The sequence below is a fragment of the Anticarsia gemmatalis genome, chromosome 26, assembly GCF_050436995.1.
Source record: "Anticarsia gemmatalis isolate Benzon Research Colony breed Stoneville strain chromosome 26, ilAntGemm2 primary, whole genome shotgun sequence".
Classification (NCBI taxonomy): Eukaryota; Metazoa; Arthropoda; class Insecta; order Lepidoptera; family Erebidae; genus Anticarsia; species Anticarsia gemmatalis.
In genome coordinates this window covers 811,074-827,241 of record NC_134770.1, presented here as the reverse complement: position 1 = coordinate 827,241, position 16,168 = coordinate 811,074, and the positions used below count along the sequence as shown (strand labels likewise).

The 16,168-nt window shown below is 31.7% G+C and overlaps 1 protein-coding gene across 1 annotated transcript in view; it reads right to left on the bottom strand.

Moving 5' to 3' along the window:
* Positions 1 to 12,579, bottom strand: part of LOC142984149 (uncharacterized) — a 51,826-nt gene extending 39,247 nt beyond the window's left edge. The window contains exon 1 of the mRNA XM_076131562.1: positions 11,957 to 12,579. Within this exon, the coding sequence (XP_075987677.1) occupies positions 11,957 to 12,564 (608 nt within the window). The 5' untranslated portion in view covers positions 12,565 to 12,579. The remainder of the gene's footprint in view (positions 1 to 11,956) is intronic.
* Between the last annotated feature and the right edge of the window lie 3,589 nt (positions 12,580 to 16,168).

The following is a 16,168-nucleotide window of genomic DNA, read 5'->3' as shown; positions in this document are numbered from 1 at the left end:
TAATAAACCGTATCAAATATGGAAGCTGTTCGGCCATCTTACTTCTCTCTGGTTACGTCACCTGATATTATCTGTTTCCGTCTGTGTTGCGTAAATATGTATTGTTTTATATTATGTACTTGTGGCTTATGTATATTATTGTGAAGATAACCTTAAAGAGGCATTTTCTTTTAGGAGAGTGCAGGTATAATTGCAGTTTGATTGAGATAAGCCTGTCGTTAGTGAAAAAATATTATTCGTTGATGTAGATTCGTATAGGTACCCAGCTTCTTCGGATTCTGTATTAAGCCAAGATTTGTGGGTTTAAGTAAACTAACCATCAATATCAATATTTTTATAAAGTTTGTAAAAAAAAATTTTTACTTCGGGTAGGGAGGTATGTTAGGTAGGTATAGCTAATCATTGGTTGTATACACTAAAAGAAATATGGCTTAGTTTTATTTTGATCCATCCTAAGGCTAACACACACATTTGTAGTTACAATTTACCAAGGACCTGATTTCCATGTCAGTTTCACTTTAGAAGTGTCATATGAAATATATAAAGTGTCGTTATTTAATTTGAAATCAAATGACAATATTTTGAATTAACTAGACGACACTAACTTTTACGTATTACATAGAGAGTATTAATACTCAAAACAATATATAAAGATAGCAAGCAAGCAGTCATGCTCACGATAAAAACATAAAAATAAGCAAAAATCACCCCAAAATACCAAGAAATTTAAATAATCTAATCCTTGCAAATGAATTTAGTTGTAAAACATCTAACACTACACTAGTTCCGTGCCTAAATTGACTGTTATATCAGTTCCTAGTACACTAGTAGTTAGTACACGCAAATGACTACGTTTTTTCAGAAGTGTTAAGTAAGAGGTGGTATATAATTGTCTGTAATAGTAATTATAATTACTGCACAGTGCACAGTAAGTGTGCCAAGCAAATATATCACGTAATGTGCGTAACTGTACTTTGAGTATCATTTTCTTTGTTATTTAAGTTTTTGACTGTATTTACATATGCTACTGATATTATAAGTGTGAAAGTATGGATTAAAGTTTGTTATTAAATCACGCCAAAACTGCTGAACGGATTTGGATGAAATTTGGTACACAGATAGTTTATAATATGGACCAATACACAGGATAATTTTTGTTCTGGAAAAGCTTTGCACGTGCACGAGGTTTTTAATAGAAGCTAGTATCACCAAAAAGTTTTCTGCTGTGTTTAAAATGTAATAAAAGGAATTCATTTTTTACTAAAAATCTAAATTATTTTTGTGGATTTTGTGTCACTAAAAGTTATTTTCGATATAACAATACCTAGTAGTAGTAGAGCACATATCTAAAACAAGACAATTTCCACGTCTTTTACATATTTTTTCCTACCTTACAATTCGCGTTTAGTATATAAACTTCATGTTCACTAGAAAATAATAGTTCTATTTAAATAATATTATATTAACTGCTTTTTATTTCACGCTCTTTTTATTATCAAGTGAAGCCGGCGGGCGCCGCAGTTAGAAATCGAGGTGACATTGTTGTAAATTGTCACACATTTAACTGTCAAATTGACATCATTTATTGATTTATTAATGTCAAATATTGACACTTATGACTGATGTCTCATTTAAACAGACAAACTTTACAACTTTAATAAAATCGAAAAACTATATGAAAAAAATTTTTTTACAGTTTTTTATCACACATACTCAGTTTATCTATCGAAAATGTTATCCAATACTTATCCTACTGATAATCTAACTATTACTTATTCAAAAGTAGAAAACCTAGTTATATTTCCTAAACAATAAAACCGGCCAAGTGTGAGTCGGACTAGCGCACTAGGGCTGCATACCATCATAATAAAAAAAAATATTGACCAAAACATACGAAAAAAACACGTTTATTGTATGGGAACCTGACACCAATATAAAATTCTACTTCTAAAAATAAAATTCTACTTAAAAATATACTTCTGTCTCCATCACTTATACGTTTTGTTAGAGACGCAATAACTTTTAAGCGCAACTTAAAACTGAGTAGTTTAAGTATTAGATAGTAAGTAGTATAAATTGTCCGTTGTACACGGTCCAGTGATCTTGCTCCACAAATTATATTGTCACCTTGAGGTTCTAGTGGACTGACTGTAATAAGACGTAGATGTGTTTGACCATGTTAGTATTGTTTTATCTATACTAATATTATAAAGCTGAAGAATTTGTTTGTTTGAACGCGCTAATCTCAGGAAATACTGGTCCGATTTGAAAAATTATTTTAGTGTTAGATAGCCCATTTATCGAGGAAGGGTATAGGCTATATATAATTACGCTACGACCAATAGGAGCAGAGTAGCAATAAGAATTGTTACAAAAACGGGGAAAAATTATGACGCATTCTCTCTTATGTGACGCAAGCGAAGTTGCGCGGGTCAGCTAGTGTTATAATAAACAGATGTTGGATAAAAACGAACAAGTTACACAAATAATGAAAATAAAGTTAATTAATTAGTTTCACTGCTGGGCAAGAGAATCCCGGAATAAAGAAGACGTCCGTTTATAAATGATGCGAACTACAAAACATAGGACCACCTATGAATCTCATCTATATTTTGTCATGGTAACTTTACTAATAAACTAACCTCATTGGCTTTCCCGGGAGCTATTTAGTAAGCAGGGAATTTCATTAAGCTTTTTGTAAAAATGGTATTTCAGTAAGTACAGCATTTATTCTTAAAGCGTTTTGTCTATTAATCTATACTAATAAAAAGCTGAAGAGTTTGTTTGTTTGTTTGAACGCGCTAATCTCAGGAACTACTGGTCCGATTTGAAAAATTCTTTCAGTGCTAGATAGTTCATTTATCGAGGAAGGTTATAGGCTTATATCATGACGCTACTACCAATAGGAGCAGAGTACCAGTGAAAAATGTTACAAAAACGGGGAAAATTTTGACCAGTTCTCTTTATGTGACACAAGCGAAGTTGCGCGGGTCAGCTAGTGTAATTATAAATCCTCATGCTTCTTGCAAGAATCGTTGGGGCACTTATAGCAATGTTTCTTGGGTCCGCAACCTAAGGCCTTCATCGTATAGTACACCGTGACCATCCATCTGTGATGAACAGCTAAACAAACTGTTCAACCTTGAGGTCACGTCTCAGTGGTGTTCCTTCACTGATTCAGTTTTTATTTCACACAAAAACTAAGAGTTTTTGTTGTAATCATATGATTGGAGTATTAAAACGTTGTTAGAGCAACATGGGCGGTGCTTTTTGTAGATTATAGCGTATTTTATTTACCCACTGCTGTTAGAACAAAAACTATTTATACTTTTGTAGCCTGAGCTGGGCAAAATGTTATCGGATGTTTGTAATTTCTATTAGATTTTTTTCAATAGTAGCCCGGAGTTGTCCAAGTGTATATGGCAATGGTTTTGCCTCCTATTACGTGGGAATGGGAATAACTTTGTAAATTGTAAAAAGTGGGTCAATCTGCGTACACCTTCGGGTATTTATAACAGGCGCGATATTTCACAAAAAAATAAAATAAAGAAAAATTACTTTTTCCTTGTATCATCAATTTTATTTTGTGGTCCAAAAGACTTGGTGACTCCAGAAGCATAAAGGGGATAGAGAAAATACCTTTTAAGTGCAAATTTCGCATGTCCTGAAATTTCGGCCAATGTTTAAATAATATTTAACAATATTTGTTTAAATAAGACTGTAGTAGTTAGGAGCCACTTCTTATATTTTTCAGAGCAAAAACAAAGTAAATTAACTTTCATAATGTCTGTCTACTTGCATCTAGTTTTTGTTAAGTTTAATGAACAACATGAGTCATTACATCCTGTGTTAGGAAATCATTTCGTTACGTTGTTCACAAACTAATAATATTAGTGTTGTATTTTTAGATAGAGAGGTCAGAAGTCCTTTCATTTCCTATTAAAATTAAGTAAATAATAATATAAATGCAATATTATAATTTGTGACAATATGAGATGTAATAATATTGTCGTAGCCAGTATCTGGCTGCAGCGGTCAGTTTCATTGAAACTAGCCAAAGGTGCAGGACTAGGTTTATAGTGTCCAAGTGTGTGCACAATACACAGGTACACTCTCTATTCCCTTACTCTCATAACCCGGAGGAACTAGTTCGCAGTATGACATGTAAGGTATAGTTAACTTAAAACGAGTGTTGATTATGTGGCACATTTAAATTCTTGGCCGATCATAAGTCATATGGTTTTTGTTATAAATTCTATTTTTTATAATACCATGTCTGTTATACCGAAAGGTATAGGCAGAAGTGTATAAAATTGTACACCTATGATTTGCCTTTTACTATGTTATGTTATAGGGTGCGACCTTTTTGGCATTTATGTATATGTACCCGGTATATGATATACCGGGTAGGTAATTTATTAAATTTCAAGCTACTACAAAATATTTTAATATAACTTAAAATAATAGAGGAGTCCTGAAAATGCCTTAAAAACGTTAGTATTACAAAAGGCATCGTCTACTTCAACTTTTTCGTATAATTTAAGATCTCTTTGTATCTTAAAAAGTATCCTTTTACGTGCACATTATTCTTCCAAAATCTCCGCTTTCTGATCTAATTAAATTATTTAATTAAAAGTTATCACACAGTTAATATCCTATTACAATGACTACAAAATCGCTACAGAGGGTGTGAGTGAAAAACTCGGGACATTACCATATAACATTACGAGTGAATTCTATGTGCCACACTAAACTATTTAACCTAATTCCTTTATGTAGGGTTGCAAGTTAACAAATATGTTCCCTAGATCGTGGGACTTTTTTAAGATTTTTTTCGGTAATTTTGCAAACCGGTTGTGTTTGAATCACACTTGTAATTTTATTGGTTTGATAAATTCATTTATTTAAAGTACCAGTTAGTTATCTGAGCATCTAGTTTTACTTTTTTACTAAACACAAATAATGCATTTTGTACTTGCGTAGCAATTGATAACAGACAAATTATCGACAAAGATTTAGATTTCTTTTGTTAAACGTTTTTGTTACAGGTTCAATAACTTTGCCTTTGAGTGTCCTTAAGTTATTTCATACAACAACATTTAAATGAATATGACATTAACAAAACATAACATAAATACATTGCTTGAAAGCTTCACGCGAGTTATTTTTCAAATTATGTAATCCTTATCACGATACTGTTGTTTCAACTTTACGACAAAAATATAATAGGTACCTAATTGTGCTAAATTCAGTAAAAAGTCTCCCTAATATTCCGAAACAATTTTTTTGACTGCAACTACCCTGTTTTACAGGCAACCCTACACGGCAATGAGGCGCGAAAACTTACATAACGTTCCACAATTAAATGAGCGAAGTGATTAATGGCGGGAGCTGAGACACCGCCACGTTTCGTTTCACGTGACTTGCACTTACTAACTAGAATTAACTAGCTGATGGGGACATTCATTAAAACTATATTGCACATTTAAAAGTACTGTTTTAAATTGCAAAAAATGGCCTATTTTTTATAAATTAAATTACATTTTAGTAATAAATCAAAATAGTTTTTATTGTTTGTTATCATACCTAAAGGTTTGAATAAAATTCTGAATTTGTGACTGATACATACATAAAATTACAGCATTTATTCTTACTGGTAAGCAGAGATCAAATAACGCCATTAAAACAATCCTTAAAAACTTCCCTTGCTTCATTCACATCCATACAACTTGTCGTATAGGTCCTTAAATACATATATTTGAGACTGGTTCTATATAGTACATGAAATTCCTGTTACTTTTGTGAATTAAATTTTTAAACAGATTTTATCGTCTGACGTCTATTGTATTTATTTATAAGGAAGCGGTAATATTTATAAATAAACAATATCTAACAAAAACAAAAAATGTCAACAATAATACCAAAAAAGTATCAGTTTAGCAACGTTTTTAACACACAATTACATAATGGCCGCCTATTATAGCAAATATTGTATAAAAAATGAACAATAACATGGTTTTTTAATCAATATCATTCAGGAAATGTCTTTAAATATAAAAAGAACATTAAATTGTATTCCCGCTCTATTTACGATAGACAATAAATATAGTTTTTATTGCAAATGTTTTAAGACCATAGAGTATCAATGACGTCCTTTTTTATAATTTTCAAGAAGGTTATTGATCATCTGCAAGGAAACTGTTCACAGCAAAATCTAGAAGTTTAGCTGGTTTAAGGAAGACTTTAAAAACTAGAATAATCCCTTCTTCATCTTCGAAAAAATTGAAATCACTGAAAAAATATTATAAATGAATAACTGTAACTTACGTTAATATTTAATAAGTTATTTAATAATTATATTTACTAGGATAAAGCCAATTTTTCCATACTTCTTTATGTATTTGCATAAATAAATTAACTTATTGATATGTTCCTAAACCATTTGCATATTTACGATCGTTCGAAGAAAAACAATGAAATTAAGATATTGAATATTATTTGCTCTTAAATACAGCCTGAAACTTATAATAATTACAGCAATCGCGCTCTTGACGTATAGTCACATCTTTAATGCGTTTTAGTCCACAAAATCTCGTAATATTTACATTAACAAAGTCTGCAGTTTCTATATATTCAACAAAAACAAAAAGTTTACAAAAAGCTTCAAATCTCTCCCATTTTGTTCAAACATGAGATCATACAATTAATATTTGTCACAGACAGACACAATTTAACATATAAATATGTTCACAATATATAAAGATTTCTTATTTAGTAGCGCACGGGTCCGGCGACACTGAACTTACTAAATTAGGTGATACCACTTTAGTGAGTTAAGGTTTTTACTGAGTGTAGCAAATACACTTGGAATTATACAGGGTGTGGCGTAAATAATGGATAATCCTTTACCAGCGGATGGGCGACCACCCAACTGATCTAAATATCAAAATTTACCTCTGGCACAAGTATCATAGTTTTTGAGATTTTGGCCATTTTGTGTGTTTTTTAAAAAAACGATTTAAGCTCGTTCTTTTTAATGCTGTGATCACAATTTAAGGCTTTTTTTAAATCCGTTTTTTGCAAATAAATCCTGAATAGATGTGCTATTGAATCTACAATCTTGTTTTGTTATTACTACTTGTTTTTGATTTAAATTATGCATTCAAAGTTGAATTTTATAATCTTTCACAAAATTTGTGCAACTTTGAGCACTTGTGGTGAAAGAAAAATGTATGGTGGCTTTACTGCCCACGCCATAAATAATTTCTAAATTTTATTAGAATTCTAAATTGGTATAACATGCAGCAATAATACCGATTATTGTCAAAATATTATAAAGAACTTAAATTATTAACACTTTTGCCGGTCGACTAATTTAATTTTTTCACGCTTAGCGCGTTCTAGATTCCATAGCACATCTATTCAGGATTTAATTGCAAAACACGGATTTAAAAAAAGTCTTGATTTGTGATCACAGCACCAAAAAGTACGAGCGTAAATCGCTTTCTTAAACACACAGAATGGCCAAAATTTTTTGCATTTAAATCCTAAATTAATGTGCTATTGAACCTAATATCTTGTTTTGTTATAACTACTTGTCTTTTATTTAAACTATGCATTCAAAGTTAAATTTTATAATTTTTCAACACTTTTGTTCAACTTTGAGCACTTGTGTGCAGTGTTGAAAAAAAAAAGAAATACAAAACATAAATACTATTCAAATAATAAAGATAATTAGAAATCTAAAGAAAACTACTCTGTTGACAAAAAAAATCATTTTTCATCAAATTGTAATACATTATTTTGAAATAGACTTGGTAGAAGCAGCACAATTCCAAGCTTTTTTATCATCTAAATAATCTTTAATAGTGTAATAACCCTATAAACATGAATATTTGAAAGCAAACTTAGCTTAAACGCGCTGATAAAATAAAATTAGTCGACCGGCAAAAGTGTTAATAATTTAAGTTCTTTATAATATTTTGACAATAATCGGTATTATTGCTGCATGTTATACCAATTTAGAATTCTAATAAAATTTAGAAATTATTTATGGCGTGGGCAGTAAAGCCACCATACATTTTTCTTTCACCACAAGTGCTCAAAGTTGCACAAAAGTTGTGAAAGATTATAAAATTCAACTTTGAATGCATAATTTAAATAAAAAACAAGTAGTAATAACAAAACAAGATTGTAGATTCAATAGCACATCTATTCAGAATTTATTTGCAAAAAACGGATTTAAAAAAAGCCTTAAATTGTGATCACAGCATCAAAAAGAACGAGCGTAAATCGCTTTTTTAAAAAACACACAAAATGGCCAAAATCTCAAAAACTATGATACTTGTGCCAGAGGTAAATTTTGATATTTAGATCAGTTGGGTGGTCGCCCATCCGCTGGTAAAGGATTATCCATTATTTACGCCACACCCTGTATATTTATTTGAGTTTACTGTGATAAAATTGATAATTAATAAATGAATACATACAAACATAATATCACGCCTTTTTTCTATAGAAGTAGGCAGAGATCAGAGAACGCCACTTGGTACGATCTTTACAAACTTCCCTTGCTTCATTCACATCCAGTTATGTTGTGATACAGGACCGCCGGTTACGAATACCTGAGTTTTTTATACAGAAAATATATCAAATATATGCTTTATTTCGTAAACTTTTAACAAGTGTTTGAAATCGTCATATTATTTTTTATCTACCACCGTCTCGAAAAAACTGTTGCTCGTGAGAAGATATATATATTACTAGCTGACCCGCGCAACTTCGCTTGCGTCACTTAAGAGAATAAGTCAAAAATTTTCCCCGTTTTTGTAACATTTTTCGTTGCTACTCCGCTCCTAATGACTGTAGCGTGATGTTATATAGCCTATAGCCTTCCTCGATAAATGGGCTATCTAACACTGAAAGAATTTTTCAAACCGGACCAGTAGTTCCTGAGATTAGCGCGTTCAAACAAACAAACAAACAAACAAACAAACTCTTCAGCTTTATAATATTAGTATAGAAGTATAGATTTAGTATATTCAACTACCTGTGGGCCGAATTTCATCAAAGTGCATTCAGCAGGTAAGAGAGTAACTAATAAATAGCCATGCATTTAAACAAACTTTCACAGCTAGGTATAGCGCAGTGGTTAATGTGCTCGCTTGTCGTATATTTAGTTTCTACTTAAACACATATTCTTATCGTCCACAATATTATTTAGATGCTTCAAGACTGTATTTATTTGTATGACAAGATGCGGTATGAAAAATACATGTTGGCCGAATCTCGGACCTTCTCAATATGCTTACAAAATTTCATTAGAATTTGCCGTTTCCGAGAAGTACGGGAACGAACATTATGACACGAAAATTTTGTATACATCTATACTAATATTATAAAGCTGAAAAGTTTGTTTGTTTGTTTGAACGCGCTAATCTCACTAACTACTGGTCCGATTTGAAAAATTTTTTCAGTGTTAGATACTATTAGATAGTCCATTTATCGAGGAACGCTATAGGCTACAACAAATAGGAGCAGAGTACCAGTAAAAAATGTTACAAAAACGGGAAAAATTTTGACCCATTCTCTCTTATGTGACGCAAGCGAAGTTGCGCGAGTCAGCTAGGGAAAAGGAATTGCGGAGAGAAGCTGCATGTGATATTTTAAATAAATCATATATTTCTTTGCGTTTCCTTAGCCAACATAAGAACAAATCTCGTGTCCGAAACTTCAAGTAAACTAACAATGATTATACAACATTACCTAACAATTACACTTCATAATAGACGGAAATGACCACACGGACAACGTTCCAACGAAAAAACTAATTGTTATTGTTTTTATAACAAACTGTTCAGTTTCCAGAACTGTCGCGGAGGAAATATACTTCCTGAAAATGTTAGATAATGTTTGATTGTTCATTGATTAGGGAAAAGTAGGAAAATTTATTTTACGATTGTTTTTCGTTCAATGGTCAGAGTTTGGTAGTGTTAGTAGCAGCTCCTTACATCATCAAAGATTTATACCTAACTAGAGGCCGCCCGCGACTTTGTCCGCGTGGAATCCCTTCGGGAGCTCCGAGATAAAAAGCTTATGAGTTACTCTGGGTCTTCAGCTACCCGTATACCAAATTTCATCGTAATCGGTTCAGTAGTATTTGCGTGAAAGAGTAACATACATAATATACATATGTATGTACATTCTCAAAAACTTTCGCATTTATAATAATAGTAGGATAGAAATATTGTTAATACCATTTGGCGATTAAAAAGAGTGGCCAGGAGTTTCTTGCCAGCTCTTCTCATTGGCCCTACCTTCCGAACTGGCGGTAAATTCACTCTCTGTATCATTGACTATCATAAGTGTCAGCATTTGACCTAAATGATTTTGATTTGATTTTGTTACTATATTTAAAGTGATATGGGAAAGATTTGTATATTTGAATTTATTTATTTGATGTTGGATCAGGCATTTGCTTCCTATTTCACCAGATAGTAAGGGACAATGAATATGAGTATAAAATATCTATTATTTTCAGACATAGTATTGTAAATGCTACCAGTTTGGAAGGTAGAGCCAGCGAGAAAAATGGCGAAAAAACCTAGGTGCCTCATTCTTTTTAATTTATCAGTTTAAGTATTAAACATTTTTGAAGCCTGAAATATTAGTATAGAGGTATAAAGGTATATAACATACCTAAGGCATTTACTTATTGTTAGGTATGTTATGACGTAGTTCTAGTAAAGAGATAACAACAATGTCTTATTTTTAAGTTTCATTAAGTCAAAACCTTCTAGTGAAATGTAAATAATGTGTAAAAATATCTTGTATACGTTTTTAAACATTTGTACAACGTAGAAAGCACTTGTTATATCGCAACAAGATAATAATCTTTATAAAACTATGCCACTTGCTAGCTAACTAAAATAGTTTCAGCTTCAAAAATGCTGTTCAAATCCGAGCAGCACTGCACTAAAGAATATAAGATAGTTTCTTTTGGACATTCTTTCAAAAACGACAACTAGCGGCCTGCCTTGACTTTGCCTGGATTACTATGAGTTTACCTTAACACATTTAACACTAATTCTAGAGAAACACTCTACATATTTATCGGCAACAATCGCATGAAAATCCGTTCTGTAGATTTTGAGTTTATCGCGAATAGACAGACAGACACGGCAAGGTAAACTTATTTTATAACATAGTGAAGTTTTCTGTTAGTTAATACATATGTTTGCAATAAACTCAAAAACTACTGAATAAATTTCCATGTGGGTGTTACCAAGAACTAGAGTTTTTTTTAGTTTAGTTTAATAACATTTTGTGTTAATTGAGGAAAATGTGATAATGATTTTTGGAGACGAAAATTATGCTCATATGATCGGGGTTCGATTTCCGACAGAACAATATACACCAGATTCGCTAGTTATTTGTAACAACAGTAGTTATAGTTGTTATAAAATCATGTTCTTGGATTAATTTGAAAACCGTCTAACACTTAAAAGAGAATTATCTAATATTCTTGTAATTTTACACTTAGTAGTTTGACTTTCACAAAGTAAATTATCTACTTCTTTTTACCTATTTACTCGAGAATTATCTTTGTAAATAAGTTCATATTTCACAATGTTTTTACTAAACTTCGGGATACAATTGAGATACTAGTGACTGGTCGGGAATAGAACTCATGATCAGACGTCCATTACTTTATTGCAAGTTTCTACGCAGTTTCTTACATAAAACATTAATTTAATATTAAAACAATTTTAAAATTATCAGTAAAGGTTATTCTTTCTATTTTTTATTTATTTCTTTAGCCTATTATAATGTACTTAATAAGAATCTAAACTGCAATAAATATCACACAAAGATAGCATTTATTGCTGTCAATACAAATATATATGTTGAAAAATTATAAGATGCATGAAAACGTTAAAAAGACAAAAATACTCACGGTTTAGTCGCAGCCTCCTTCGCCTTCACATCCCCGAGCACCCTGAAAGCCTCCTCATCTTGACTTGGCACATTCACTTGCGTCACTCTATCACAAGGACTCTCCGACTGTCGTCCAGACAAATCAAAATAACGATCCTGAGCATGTATCAGCTGCGTCACAGTAAACGCCGGCGTTTCATTCACTTTGAAATCAACTTGCGGTCCGAACAACGAATCATCGTACTCTAAGCTCAATTTTCTTTTGAAAAACCGATCGTCTTCTATGTCTTTCGAAGGAGATATATCATCTAAACGGGACTGTATAGTAATGTCTAATTTATTCGCGTTGTTTAAACGAAGCGAGCGCTCTGTCGTGAACGCGTAAGGCGTATTAGCTAGTTCTTCCTCTATACTGTTGTAGCGGCTTCGGAACAGCGATCTGGGGGTCTCCCCACCAGATTCGATGTCGTATTTCCCCCCAAAAAGGTCGTATTGCCCGAAGCGGTTGTTGATGGTGTCGAATTTAGGGTCTGTTAACTCTTTGTCGGGTTCCTTGGGCGATGATGATGGACTCATGTTGATTTGTACGACCCCGTGCTCGTCTTTGTATTTCAGTTTCAGCGCCATTGCTTATGTTGGCATTTTTACCTGAAATTAAAAGGTAGGGGTTAGTTTCAGTTGCGATTGAAGTTGTAGAATAGATATTAGAAACCAAGATTATATAGTTCTGTATTACTATTTCATTGTATGTATGTGTATTTATTGTATGTAGTTTGGTTAAGTATATTTAAATTTTAAACGGAGTTATTTTTATTATTTAAAAAAAATATCTATATTAAGCAGCAACGGTTTATCGTTTTGCATAAGAGTAATTTGCAGTCTAATTATTTATTTTACCCTTTACAAATAATTATTTTTACAAAAGAAAAATACTTTGTATTAGGTAGGTATATAATATACATGTATTTTTAAAATAATAATTTGGTTTAAACGTTTTCTAAAGACAATAAGGTTTTTAAACTAAATATTGTTGGCTACCTTTCATGTTTTAAAAATAGCTTTATATGTAGTACTATATTTTAAAAATAATAATAAGTAGATATAATATCATTTTATAGTAGTCAGTAATGTTGCTAATTTAATAATCTTGAAAAAGTGATTGTATTTAATGTTAAGAAATGCGTAGGTAGGACTGCCTTCTGTGTATGGTCGTGGGTTCGATTCCGATATAAACATATACAGTTGTATAGTTGCATTGCCTTATTTTGCAAGTAGTTTTAGAATCATTACTTTTTTATTTATATAAAGTTCATGGCAGTGTACGGAACGTTAATAAACATTTAATTATATTAGATATAATATAATAATATAATTTGTCGTAAAATGTCAGATAGCGTATCCGATAGATAAAGTTAACCGCAGGTTAAACTAAACTATACTTATTTTAACGTGGTGAATCTGGGCATTAATATACTTTTAATAACTGTCTTAAGAAAATTGTAGCGTAGTGGTTAAGATGGTCGCTATTCTATTACCGCTGAACGCATAGGTCGTGGGTTCAATTCTCACATATACAGTCATTTACATGTTTTAAAAAATTCACAAAACATTAAATTAAAGTCTGTTAATGCAGAAGTTATCTTTAAATAATAAGTAGCTAAAATTGCCCATATCATATTCCTGCTTAACCTTTCAAAGTGTTGTAGGCGTGATGTTACGTGAATTAAGTGGATAGATGAGTCATGTTAATTGTAATCAATGCTGTTTGTTTGTGGGCTTTAACTGAAGAAATAAAAGTTACTCCTACGATACTATTATAATGTGATTGTTGTATTATAATTAGTTTTGTAGTACTTGTTACTTGAAGAAGGTTTATATTACGTAAAGTAATGATACTACGTTAAATATTTTTTAACCAGTCGCTGTCCCACTGCTGGGCAAGGGTCTCCTCCCGTAATGAGAGAGATGTTAGGTGGATGGTTTATGTGTTCAGTCCACTACGCTCCACCACCTTCAAGAACTGTTCTAACGAACTCACAGGCATACAAGGTTGCATCACGATGTTTTTCTTCACCGTTAGAGCAAGTGATAACTATTTGTAACACAAACATAACTTCGAATAGTCATTGGTGTGTACTGTGCAGCTGTATAGCCATCTCCACTTGCGTAGAAGGTTGCACCAATATTTTATGAGAATTCATTTAGTAGTTTTTGAGTGAAAGAGTAACAAACATACGTACATACATCCATCTCAGAAACTTTGCATTTATAATATTAGTTGGATTAATTTACGTTGTTTATAACAGCACAATAACTAACGAACGAAGTTTAAAAAGCTGTTCAAGAGTTCGTTAATTATGTTCTCGAAAGTATACAAAGTGAACTACTTTCTATCTCTCTCTGCCATGAATCCCATATGGTAGTAGGGTCAGTCTTCCTTATATTTCTCCTTCACTTTGCTCTATCTAAAGCGTACTATACCATTATTTATCTAAGAGCAAGTGCCCCTCTTGTCAGCTTAAGATAAGACCCTATCAAATACCCCATAATTTTAAACTAAAGTAGCCGCCTGTGATCACTATATTTTTCTATATGGTTTGGACGTTGTTTTGAGATAAGAAGGACTCTAATGAACTATTTAAGTGCAAAGAAACATATTTTTTTTATGAAATGTTTTCTACATTCCTGTATAACAAAGTAGGTTCTAGTCAAAGATTGCTTTAAATGCGATTATTATTCTAAAAGGATAAGTGTCAGAATAAGTAAGTAATAAGAGTTATTTTTAGTGTTTTGGATGATTTACATCTTACCTTACATCTTAGTTAAAAAGTGGAAATCTCAGCATAAATTTACCGATAGATATAAAGTGTACGAAGCCGTCCCGAAAATCAGTCATCATGTCAATACTGAAACTAGGCTCAAATTCAGGTAATCGAGTGATAATAGAAACACAAATGTTAGCCCTTCTAAAGTCTCTATATATTATGCAAGACTTTATACAATCAAATAATAAAAATATGGGATTTGTTACACAATTAATGTCGTCTTATCTTAAAAACAATTATTAAGAAATGCAAAGAACTTTACATGCTAGTATTCTGCCACCCTTTTGTCTCAAACAATTAAATACTTTGATATATACACACAACATACAACATTCGATACATAATATTTCACATACTTTCATTAAGGCTTGAGTACAGTTCAAGCGAGAAACTATAAATAAACTTGTGTTTTTTCAAAACTTGCTGTGGCTTGCCAAAAAAGGAATTTTTAAAGTAACCTATAAACTAAAATAACCTATGTTGATATTTTAGTTACTTCTGAGCCTCGGGTTTAATCTACCTCCCTGATGAAATTCATCCAAATCTGATAAGCCATTTATTCAGAAAGTTTAACCGACGAGAATAAATATTTTAGTTTTAAATTGATATTACTATTATGTGTTTTTGCTTGCAGACATTTTGAAAACGAAAATGTGGTCTATTTGTCTATGTTCATCTCTCGCCTCACCTTTCGTTTTAAACGACCGAGTCGTGCAGCCGACTAATCGTAACAGCCAGTTACCCTCGCATTTATAATATAACTAAGAACTATCACACTCTCTCGTTAACCCTTTGATCGCCACGGTCGGCTATACTATAGCCCACCATGGCTGTTATAGGGTTAAATATTGAAACAAAAAAATCACTAAAGTAAATTATTTTTAACACTACGCCACTAACTTTCTCCTAAACAAGAAAGTGATTGAAAACATTAAAAAAGAGGTAATTTCTATGAAATTGGCAATTTTAAGTTAAACTATATAGTAATTTACACATTTTTATTGAAACACTATCTAGATTTTACAAACGTTTACAAAAATAGATCGGGCCGTTGTTTTCAATCATTTTGGAGATAAGAACAAAAAACTATGTAACAGTACAAAGTAGGTATTTTAGACAACAAAACAATTAGGTACTTGTAATGGAATGTTTTTTTGTTAAAAATAGGTTTTACCTACTTAAATTAGATTTGACGGTGTTTCCAAGTGGTTCATTTTTTTCTTACAAATTACTTATTGCTATATTTATAATTTTTGACATAGGTCGACAAAACTATTTATTTATTCAGAATTTGTATACATTTGTACAATTTGGACTTATGAACATCGCTTCGTAAACCAGCCATAAAAAAAAACCTAAAACTGTGGTTTCGATTTCCATTTGTAACTGGCATCACAAAGTCTAAT